The sequence below is a fragment of the Hyalella azteca genome, unplaced genomic scaffold (genome assembly GCF_000764305.2).
Source record: "Hyalella azteca isolate HAZT.00-mixed unplaced genomic scaffold, Hazt_2.0.2 contig16577, whole genome shotgun sequence".
NCBI classification, from domain to species: Eukaryota; Metazoa; Arthropoda; class Malacostraca; order Amphipoda; family Hyalellidae; genus Hyalella; species Hyalella azteca.
Genome location: NW_025946394.1, coordinates 2084 through 13832, shown reverse-complemented (window position 1 = coordinate 13832; position 11749 = coordinate 2084). Strand labels below are relative to the sequence as shown.

At 34.7% G+C, this 11749-nt stretch overlaps 1 protein-coding gene across 2 annotated transcripts; it reads right to left on the bottom strand.

Annotated features, from left to right (window-relative positions):
• Positions 1-1420: 1420 nt before the first annotated feature.
• LOC108673942 (protein tipE) lies at positions 1421-11262 on the bottom strand. 2 transcript variants are annotated; one of them, XM_018161832.2, is made up of 4 exons: positions 11017-11262; positions 9382-10438; positions 5248-5502; positions 1421-4729 (listed from the first exon to the last, which is right to left on the bottom strand). In XM_018161832.2, the coding sequence occupies exons 2-4, from the start codon at positions 10101-10103 to the stop codon at positions 4699-4701; spliced, it is 1008 nt and encodes a 335-aa protein (XP_018017321.1). In that variant the 5' UTR covers positions 10104-10438; positions 11017-11262; the 3' UTR covers positions 1421-4698. The 2 variants fall into 2 exon arrangements, with proteins under 2 accessions (XP_018017321.1, XP_047740902.1); XM_047884946.1 differs by lacking the exon at positions 1421-4729 and having other exon boundaries at positions 5328-5497.
• Between the last annotated feature and the right edge of the window lie 487 nt (positions 11263-11749).

Sequence of the window (11749 nt, the reverse complement as noted above, 5' to 3'; positions counted from 1 at the left end):
AGACAATGCATGAATAAAATGTCAAAATAAATGATTTTAGAAATTAAAAATTTTTTTTTTCAATATTAAAAAAATTGAAAAAATAATTTCGTCACCTACATATCTTATAACTGATATTTGACACACTTTTACCTGTCTAATTGATCTGAAATTTTGCACACTGGTGTGAAATCAGAGGCAATGCACGAATCAATTAACAGAATAAATAATTTTGAAAAAAATGTATATATTAAAAAAATTTTATATATATTTAAAAAATTGAAAAGGTAATTTTTTTAATTTTCGATAATTAGATGAGAAATTCATTGTACATCTGTAAGATTGGAGATACTGGATTCTTTGGAAGTGTTGTCTTTAAAAAGTAATTTTTAAACGTATATTATTTTACAACACTTCTCTTTAACTTCACTTCTTGTTGTTTGTTTGTCTGCTACAAATCTTATAATCGATATTTAACACACTTCAACCTGTCCAATCGATCTGAAATTTTGCACACATGTGTATAGTTGAAGACAATGCATGAATCAATTGACAGAATAAATAAATTTGAAATTCTGATTTTTTAATATATTAAAAATTTCAAAAGTATTTCTTTTGATATTTGAAAATAAAATTAGAAATTCATTGTACAAATGTAACATAGGAGACACTGGATTCTTTGGAAGTGTTGTCTTTAAAAGAAAGTGTTGTCTTCAAAAAAGTGTCTGTCATATGAATCAATATTCAATTAACAACTTCAAAGATTTACAATAAATATTGATTGGTTCCACTCATGTTCATGTTAAGATTCTTGGGATATCAATTTTTTATTTTGATTATGTATGATTACAACTGCTTGTGTGACATCCTTAATAATTACCTTAGGAACGTAAGAGCTGACATCTGCTCACCGTAAGACTGATTCACTAGCATATATGACTTCTGTACTACCATAAATATTCCAACCTTACTATACTGTATATACGCTTGTATATTATTTTGCTCTAATTGTCGAGATTTTCTCTCTCCTCATTCGTCCTCCTGTTCGAGAGGCATTAAGGGCCGAAGCTCGCTGGGCTTATATACCTAGAATGCTAGCGGTATCAACCCTTCCATTACCAGATGTATGTAGACTATTCTGCCTATCACAAACGCTCATTCATTGCATTTACTGTATTATATTCTTTGGGAGATATGAGCATTACACCCCAGAGGCCCGGTGCAACACAGAGCACATTAATGCTTTTAAGTCTGCAGGCAACACGTTCTTGATGTCAACGCAATCATATCGACAAATTTGTTGCCGATATATTGTTTTTTTTTTTAGTGCCCGGAGCACATTTTTTCCGGTTCGCTTACATTTGAATTCATTCATTCGCTTACATTTCTATTGGACATTCGCTTACATTTCTATTGGAGCATTGGGAAATGATAAACAGGGGGTCATGGGAAATAGGTTTATTAAAATGGCCTCAAACTTTATCAAATCTAAGTGTACGATGACCGTAAATATGTTAGATGAAAATGAATAAGTAAAATGGATTAAATGATGTATTAAAGGTTTTGGGAGGATTTATCTAATTAACTAAATGAAAGGCATTCGTTGGGCACAATAAATTCATGCACTATATTGCGCTCAGTGAATAAAAATTTTGATTGATATAGCCGCCAATCTCTAAAAAATTTCGCTTCGCTCCCGCTTCTGCTATTAATAATGCATGCTGAATATGGCGACCTGACATGAGTTAACTATTAGTGGGTCAAAGAGCATAGTTGCCAAATTAATGAGAAAAGAAAGTTATTCAAAGATGATTAAATTTTTTGAAACTTGGTGAAATAGAAAGGATTTACTGAGATATCGTCTTTTTTTAAATACACTATTATTATTGATTTGCGCTCTTGTTTGGTTCTAGTTAACCGTTAACAAATTTCCCGGTCATGAGAAGTGGCCATATAACACTGAAACGACAAGTTAGTGAAGGACATTATGCAATAATGTTAATATTAACAAATAACTGCAAGTTGTGGGTAGTCCGAAAGCCAATTTATATTTTATTAAATTATAAGGCAGGAAATTACGGACGCGGAATAAAAGTTTGCGCGATGAATCGAAGAGGCGAGAATCTTGGGCAAAAAGTGCGTGTCTGAGTGAAGCAAGCAACGCGGGTGCGAAGGCTGTATGAAGCGCTCTATAATGAGACATATTCAAAGACTGACGATAAGAGTGGATTACCTAAGTGTAATAATTAAATGTTCAAGGTCTAGTCTCTGTAAACGTTTGGTCGCCAATGTATATTTCTTAGTAACGTTTAACGCTTATTTGAAGTATGAAAATTTGTTCCACAATTACATATGTTCACTGAAGGCGTACCGTCATGTATATCGGAACGCGTTCTGCAAATAATAAGAGCTTAATAAAATTAAGTAAAATCATATTTAATCTTTCGAATAATCTTATATACATTTACTTCAATTGCATAGCTAATTGCTTTGTTAAGAAAAAAGTGAAAAAATTACTTTTAATTACTAAATATGAAAACTTATCGTAATAATTCAATGTCCACCTATATACCGATAATTTAAATGTGAAAATATGACCGGCATAAATTCAAAGCTTTAAAGGATTAATACAATTGGAAAGTATCTTGTTCATTGTTATTATTAGATTGTAAATTGTTTGGTATTTAAAATCCGGCGGGTTTTCGTTGGTTCCAGCAATATAAATGGGACGAGATGATAATTCTCATTTCCTTGGTTCAGGTTCTTTTAGTATTGTTATAAAACGATCCTTATACGTGAAAAACATGCTTAATAAAATAGCGCATAATGGCGAAATTTACAAAACTAAATACACTTGTGTCTTAATATATGATCAGTTGAGAGCTGCATTTTTTCGAAAAATGTGTTTCGCTTTTGAGTTATCGGTATTTTAGCCCGACATTCGAGAGGTATTTTATCTGAAGAAAACGAATATTTCACATTTACCCACAACGACGTCTTAAACGACATCGAAGTAAGTTACGCCTAGTCCGTAATACGTTAATATTTTGGAGTAGACATATCAAGGATACCATCTTAAATTTATAGTATTACTCGATATTTTAAACAATTCCATTTGATGGACAACTTCAAATAGTATTTGAAACTTGAACACTTTTAACAATCCATTACCATTTAAAATCACACATTTTCTTAGTTGTTACCCATATTCTAACTACGTTTCTTCCATTTAACCTTCAATTAAATTACTCTATGCAATCCCCATTTGAACAGCCTTGCGTCACTCCGTTGCACTAATTAGTTTTAATATATAAAAATTACGAGAAGTCATGCAGGATGATTATACTTATTCTGAAAAAAAGCCTGATGGCTTTAAAAAAAAGTGGGGTAGAGGTTTCCCTCTAAACATTGCCAATTAATTTCGTCATATTAACGTTTAAAAGTTGCACCTTAATCCCATTTTAAATTATCAAACTCTTACAAGATTGCGCAGCCATAATAGAATTTCATTACAAGATAGCAGAGAAATGTAATTACAAGATCAACAAATGTGAAAAATACAAGCAAATTGTGCAAGAATGTTAATACGTGATTGTGCGATAAAAAATGGAGAATTGAATGTTAATCTTTATTTTAAAAGTTGTTCATGAACATACTTTTTTCTGAGAATATGTGTGTCCGAGTTTGAGAGCTTCTAAATGTTTTTGTTGGTACGGTTTATGATGCAATTTCGCTGCAAATGACATTAGACTTGTTATGTTTCATGATAGATTAGATGACATGCAAAATTTAGATTGAGCCTATAAGTCGGTATTTCTTCAAATGATATTTTCTGTTCAGAAAATTTTCGCTTTGAAATGTAATAGCAGGCCATGATAATTACAGTCAATGTGATACAAAGAACGGGAGAACATTTGTTATTGGAAACTTGTTTCTCGCATTTCAAGATTTTCAATTGATTTGGCTTTACTGGAAAACTTTCCTGCCCATATTTCACTGATGGAATCCTATAGCGAACAAAACACGTGTTAATGTAGGACGCACTTGGAATATATCAGAGTTTGAGTACACAAGAAGATAGGAAAAGTTAGCAACATTACCAATATTCGAAGGACATTGCGTTGATGTTTTCAATGTAAATATTGAATCCTGATACGAAACTATTAGAGGAAATTTCTCCGATCTGATACACACCACTTCCGCTGATAACCTCGCATTATTTTACTGCATTTTATTCACCCCAAAATTTTCACATCTATCGTGCATTACTACGTGGAAAATTCTGTATAAGGTGACAAGCACTGATTGTGGTGACTTGGGAGACTGTGATGTCATAGTGTACCTTGTGTATGATCTTGTCTCCAAAACTTCTACCGAGACGACGCACCTGTAAGCCAATGACCAACTTCTTCTCATGATCCCTACCGTACTTGCTGACCAATGACCAGCTTCTTCTCATAATGTCTTACTGCATCTGTTGACCAATGACCAGCTTCTTCTCAAAATATCTCACTGCATCTGTTGACCAATGACCAACATCTTCTCTCGACACCAAACGTACTTGCTGACCAATGACCAGCTTCTTCTTATAATATCTCACTGCATCTGTTGACCAATCACAAGCTTCTTCTCACGACACCATATAATTATTTGCTAACCAATGACCAGCTCTTTCTCATGATGTCCCAATGCACCTGTTTACCAATGACCAGCTTCTTCTCATGAAGCCTCAGGAAGTCCTGCCGAACTCCTGTAAAATATGGACAGATTGAATCATCTCACATGATGGCTTGCGGAACGAGCAGATTTATTTAATACATAAATCGAAACAACTTGAAGTCACATGCGTTATTTCCAAATGCTGTTTAGTATTTCTTGATACTTAATTGGAACGAAATTGAAATAAGGAAATGAACTAAGAAAACAATTTGAATGTCATATTGATATTTTCCACAAACTACATTGCTTAATAAAAATTAAGCCAAATTTTTGTTGAGTGGACGTGCCACGTGAGGAAGAAATTACTATCCTTATTAATAATTTTTTAAAGCGCAATAGTTCAATTTTTAAAGTGTCATATTATACTTTTGTTATAATTGAACTCGTAAATTTCGTTAAAATTTCTGGAATGATTTAGAAAATGAAATTACCGCAGTATTAAGTATCTTGGTCATATGAAACTCATTTATATTTGATCCAAAGAGTGTACCAGTATTTTCATAGCAAAATAATTTATTTTAATTGAAAGATCTTTCATTTATGACTCACCTCAAGGTCTTTGACGTGGGCACTCTCTCTAGTGGTGGCAAGACCCTTCTAGAATGAACTTGCTGTAGACTCGAAGGCTCCAGGAGAAGGTCGTCATTTCTATGTGCATCGTCGTCGCCGTTTGGGTTCTTAGAACTCCTCCTGGTGGAGTCAGTATCGGTAGAAGTTCTGGTGGTGAGTGGGGGTAGGTGAGAGGACGGCTTCGCTTGAGATGCAGCCGCATTCGGGCAGTCGGGTGATGCGTCTCTGCCTGTCCTGGCACAAATCATATCTTTTCAAGGATAAAATAAAAAAGTATCTACTTTTTTCGGGAAATTTGCCGTGTGAAGATACGAGTGCAGGCTTTAATACTTCGTTGATGCGCTTTACTGGTGCGTTATACCGGTGCAATTTGGGATACTTTTTGTGTGTCTAATCCACCTCATTTCGTTACGGATTCAAACTGATATGATGTGTAGGTGCGTACTACTGGTTAAAACATAGTTTCATTGGTGCAAATTGGTTTCTCTGTATTTTGAGAGAATTTTAACGATTTCAAATCGACGCATTTTTCAACCCGATACAGAACTACTAATTGGATGGGAGCCAGCTAGAAAAATATTTCCTTCGGAGGTTTTATGCACCAAAAGCCTTAATTTACAATGAAGCCTCCTTGTTGTATTTGCTTAAACGTAAGCGGAAAGGGGATTTTCTTACACATTTTTATGTGGTTTGATATTTTTGGGGCATTCAAATTGAATATGTTTTAACTGTTTTGCAATAAAATTACATTATAAATTGGATTGTCATTGATTTATATATTAGGAATTTATATTGAAATATGTGAAATAATTCTGCGGAATATATTGATATTAGATAGATTTATCGTGGCAATAACCTGAAAACGTATCAGTTTTACCTGTCCAAATATTCACATATTTAAGAACACCAATCCTTTAAACTTTGACCACATCACAACATTGAGTTTGTATTTCTAACTCTACCATGCAGACAAAAAACACGTTTGTATCACTAGAGCAACAATGCACAGGATCTAGAAGGCATCAAATATATTCTATGTGCTGCCATAGAGACACTGCTCGCTAGAAGCGATATACTTAACCGTGATCGTCAATTACGTTTAACCCTCTTGTCTTGTACAACGATAAATATTTTTAATCAATTCATTCGTCTTATTTTTAAAATTTGTCTCAAATTTGAATCCATTAATGAACATTCCCGAAATGACATCAAAACTTGAATCCAGAAAAAAAAATATATTTTTAATTTCATTAATTTTTTCGGCTAGCTTTATTAACGAATGGAGATGAAGTGTCTCTTGCCACAAAAAATATTTGGGACTGGCAGCCTTGTTTGCTCAGCAATAGTTCAATTTCAATTCATTTAATGATTATGATCAACATTTGATTCTATTGATAATCCTCTTATTCCTCTAATGAATGCTGGATACTGATACTCGTAATTTGTTTTAATTAAGCCGCTATGGCGTGACACTTTCACTCATTCATTATAATCTATTGTGCTCTGCAATTATAACGAATACATGACTTAAACAGAACTTAAAAGGCTTCATTATACTTGTGCAGATGCGATAACAGTTTTATTTTGATCTCTTTATGTATGTAAATTATTTCAGAAGGTGGGAATATGGAAGTCTTCAACGGTCGTAAATCAGGTGGTTAGTCCGAAACTGCTATGGATGACTTGAATGTTCATTATTTACGTTTTAAATATTTCAAATCATCACTTTTTTTATTTCAAGCTTCATCCTTATCTATATATTTTATTTTTTTACTCGTTGTAAACAAATTGCCATAATATAAATGTTTTTTTTATTATTTTTGTGGTAACTCCTCGATGAAAACCATTTCTTTCAATGCTTTCATTTATTTATTAACCATCCATTGAATAATTGAAGGTAAAGGTAAATAAATGACTTCACGACCGTTGTGGGACTTCCGATTATTCTCAGAACTACGAGAGTCGTAAGTCCTGACCAAAGCTACGACTCTACGAGCTATATTACAACAACGATTGTACATCGGCACCTCATAGCAGCGTCTGAATTTCCGAAAGAGAATCGCTCAAATAAGCTTGATACCTGGAACGAAAAATTGGTCCCTCAATTCTATGCGAATACATTTATTTTTACGTATAACTCAAAATATAACATATCGTCTTGTTATGCAAAGATTTTCATACATTATGATTTTATTTTTGCATGTTTACACATGTTCCTTTACTATGAAATGTAAATGTACTTTACTACAATGTAAGCTGTTGCTTTATTTTGTAACGGGTTCAATATAAAATGACCTTATTTATGCATATACAAATATATGCAGGTAATCCAGCACTGTAATCTGTACTAAAATCGATTTCTATTCTATTTTACTCGGGCCATATAAAGTTACTTTGTTTTTTCCAGGAATTTTGAAGTTGGTAGCAACACACGATCAAAAAACTCACAAAAATACGATTGTTCGTGAAAATTACTAACTTCATGCCAGGCTTGTGAGGCACGAGTCGAATCTAGCGAGCCGAAATCAACAGTGGGTGGAATTGATGATTTTTTCATTTAAGATAATGAATTTTGTTATCAATATTTACGTGATTTTTTGTTACACGATTGGTTTTCTCGTATAACCAAAGACAATTTGAAGTACCGAGTTATTTGTATTGCTGCTAAAATGATTAATATGGATTGAGGCTAACTACTGAAGCCGTAAACGATAATTTTCGCTTGATAATTAAATTAGAGTTTTAAAATAATTATTATTTCTTCGTTTGAAACAATGAACGACTGGGTTTATTCTGCAAAGAAATGTCTCGTCGATGTTAGAATAGTGCGTGTGAATATTTCCTTTATTGTCTAGTTCACGGTAGACCATATCTCAAAATTTTGTAGGACCGGTGCCAAAAAAAACTTGCTTTGCATTCCAATAATTTACAATTATTCTGCGCAGAATTATTATTTTTAATTTAGGTTTATGAACACAACATTGAGAACAACAAAAATGTTTTCAAGGAGAACTGATTCTAGCCTACACGTTGAAGGTTGTAAACCCCCATACACGTTCTCTAGCTATAAATACCTAGAACTAACTAGAGTTGACGAGTCTCATGTCATATATAGACAAGGAGGAGGCATGCGCACGGATGGAAGATTGTATGAGCTTGCGTACCTGATTTCTAATATTCGCGGTTGCGAGAAGGCCAACTCCACAGCAACATATTTTAATGGTAAAATAAAGATTAAGCCTTCTAATGCCGACTGATCTTCTTCCTCCGATGAACTTCATTACCAGCCTGAAGTTTCTTTTTCAAGCGCCTAAAACGAAAAAATTAAATACGCTGACAAATGGCTTGAAACCTGTAAGCCCAAATATATTATATTTTGGAGGTTGTTTATATGTGCATACTAATACATGATTTTTTCTCAAAAACAATTGAAGAATCTTTATAGTTCTTACGAGAAGCGCGATGATTCACTCCATATGAAATTATGAATGCCAGTGAGTTGATTCTAACGAACGCTTCTAGTTCATGGCTATTATTTATTCAATGAAAAGAATAACAGTGGAAGCAAAAAAAAAAGATTGCTGAAATCAATATTCAATGCTTTTTACTGCGCTGAGTTGCTAGGAGCATTATTAATTTTATTCAATTAAACCAAAATCAAGTTATTTGTCACTCATAATTTCTTCATAAACTGCTCTCCGGTATTAGCATTTTTCATAGAATAAATGCTGCGATGAGGTTCAATAAATGGATCTGAGGGTTACGAGACTTTTTTTTTAATTTAAACATATGATTGAATATTGATGATTACTTCAATTGCCTTAACTCTCCTGAACAGGGTCCGGTCATAACTATTTGTGCCCTTGGATTTATGGGAGTTAAACCTTTACAAAAAGTTGCGATCCTAACTTTGACTAGCTGTCCTACACATTTACTTTTCCTCAAAACTAATTCCATAAATGGTTCACGAGTATTTTTGTTTATTTTTATTGTCACATTAACTTAACAATGAGAGTTCTTGAAACGTAGCGGATATTGATACGAATTTTGCTAGTGGGAGGCAAAGGGTTAGTGGTATATTATAAGACAACAAGCAGTCAACTCCAAACTTACCCTTTATCGTCGGGTTCTTCTCGTGCTTTGCTCGCTCCGTGCTGGTAAGACTTGCTGAGAGATTTCATAGAGTTTGACGCGGACACTTTAGACGTCCCTTTCGAGGCCTTCACTTCAACTTGTTCGTCCACTTTTGGGTCAGGTTTACTCATGCCAGCATACGTGATAAGGAGGTACAGAATGGACACCAAGAACAATGACCATGGAATAGCTATGGCATAGATCAAGTCTAGCTTGACTTTCTCCAAGTCCAAAGTCGTGAGTGCGAGATCAGGCATGAGCTTCGAGTAATAACAAGGAAAAATTGTACCGGGTGTGCTGTAGTTTTCATTGAATTCCGTGCAGTTGACCTCTGGGGGGTATCCACAACCTTTCACGTTGGGATACAGAGGGATGCTCGTGTGGGGAACTTGCTCGTCAGCCGCTGTGTACTTCACGTAAATTTGTGTGCACTGGAATATTTCTCGAGTGCATCCTTCTCTGCACGACGACCACGTGCAGTTGCTCATTCCTTCCTTGTACTCGGAACTTTCTGTGACACAGGTTGTGGGTTCGTCCGCAAATTCGGCAAACAAGGTAGAAAATGCAGGATCGATTACAAAAGGCACGAGGAACAGGAATGCGAAGGAACTGAGGCACGCCACCAAGACAGCCACGGCGGTCAAGTAAAATCGAAGGGTTGACGTCCAGCTTTTTGCTTTTGGATCTTCGAGGGCGCTCATTGTGGTTATTGGTGCGTTCAATGAAGATAGCTGGCCTAGGTTTAGAAGCTGAGCGGCGGCAAGATGGGTTTGGACTGGAGATTATTTTATCGAATGTTAGGAATAACGCACGCGTTTGATAATTTTTCCTCTGACCCTGAAATTGAATAATCTGAGTCAAATTATATTGTGAATATTTGCCCCATTGAAGTGTATCGAGGTTTTGTTATTTATTTCAAACACTGGCGAATGGGGCTTAGACTATGCAGTAATCAGACTTTTATTGAAATGTGATTTAGGCGATCGGTTATATTTTCCTGGACGAATCTTAAGCGTTCTACGTCGATTTCCATTTTCTGTAAGGATATGAAGTATATGTCATTGATTTAATAATATAATGGGCACAAATTGTAATTTACAGTATATCGGAAATTTTATGAATATGAAGTGTTCCGGTGTGTACATATACATTTTCTGGCATTAATCCGTGCTCATGTATATGCTATTAAAGTCGAATAAGGCTTCATTAAATGTGCGAGTATCTCCAAAAATTTGAACAATATTTGAAACAATGTTCATGGTTTATCCAACGAAATCCTGAACAGATTTCATGTAAAAATACCGAGACCCACTGGTTGAAATCTTCTTTAAATTACTAATCGCAGGTAACGTATGTTCTAACTCTGTCCACTAAATTTTATCGACGTGCTAGCTCATTTAATGACAAACTACGTATATTTTACGATGTTCCGCAAGGGAAATCAAATAACCTTGGAGCGCCCTCTACAATTAATATTTAATATTAGAACCATGTGATAGATAGACCTTAATTTACAAAATCACTTTCTAATCGTATCTGTATATTCACTATTCCATTTGATGAACATCATCAAAACTGAATATTTATTTTATTCTTTTTTCATGTCTTACTTACATTTCCACATGCCCTGACCTCCTCGATCAGTCACGCGATCGACGGTAGAATTTCGGGTTGGCATCATCCGGTAAGCCTAAATGAAAACTTAGCACAGCTTTCTAATAAGTAAATTTCTTCATTTTTCTCTTGACCTTCGGAAAAATAAAGGTTATTCGAACATCAGGATGTCATAAGTAAAATGCATTGACAATAATTCAGTGGACACAAGTCAGTCGCTAGCAGCGAACTGAACCGACAACTCTGGGTCGCCAGGCACGTCTCCCTGCCGATCGATGTTAGCTGTGAACTTCATGCGCACGCGCCGTGACTTAGCGCCGTGAAACTATTGAAAACATTTGACTTGTACTGCTCATTCTGCCGTGACCTACCAAAGCTAGATCTTACGACTTTCATGGTGATTCTTCCCCAGTACAAAATTTCTAAGCTAATTACTAAATTTCGATGAAGAGTTGAACATTTTCCAACTGTTGGTTTGCAGCGATCTATTTGATTCCAACTTTATTCACAAGTTCAGCGGATTTATGGGCATATATTGACAGAGATTGAGCTAGGAGTTGTTTTTAACACCCCAAGTCTTCAATCCAATTAAGTCTTCAATCCAATTATAAAAAATTTTGTTCGCGCGAGTACTGTTATAGATTTCATTAAAATGGAACCGATTGTATGATAAATAATATGATAACTAAATCTGCTTTTAGTTCCAGTATTTGTGTTTGTTTGATTTTTCAAT

Bases quoted from the DNA above. Each gene is read 5' to 3' on its own strand.
- LOC108673942 (XM_018161832.2), bottom strand. From the start codon at position 10,103: ATGAGCGCCCTCGAAGATCCAAAAGCAAAAAGCTGGACGTCAACCCTT. The intron at 5,503-9,381 runs GTAAGTTTGGAG...GATTTGTGCCAG, and splicing joins GAAGAACCCGACGATAAAGG to GACAGGCAGAGACGCATCAC. The intron at 4,730-5,247 runs GTGAGTCATAAA...CATATTTTACAG, and splicing joins CCCACGTCAAAGACCTTGAG to GAGTTCGGCAGGACTTCCTG.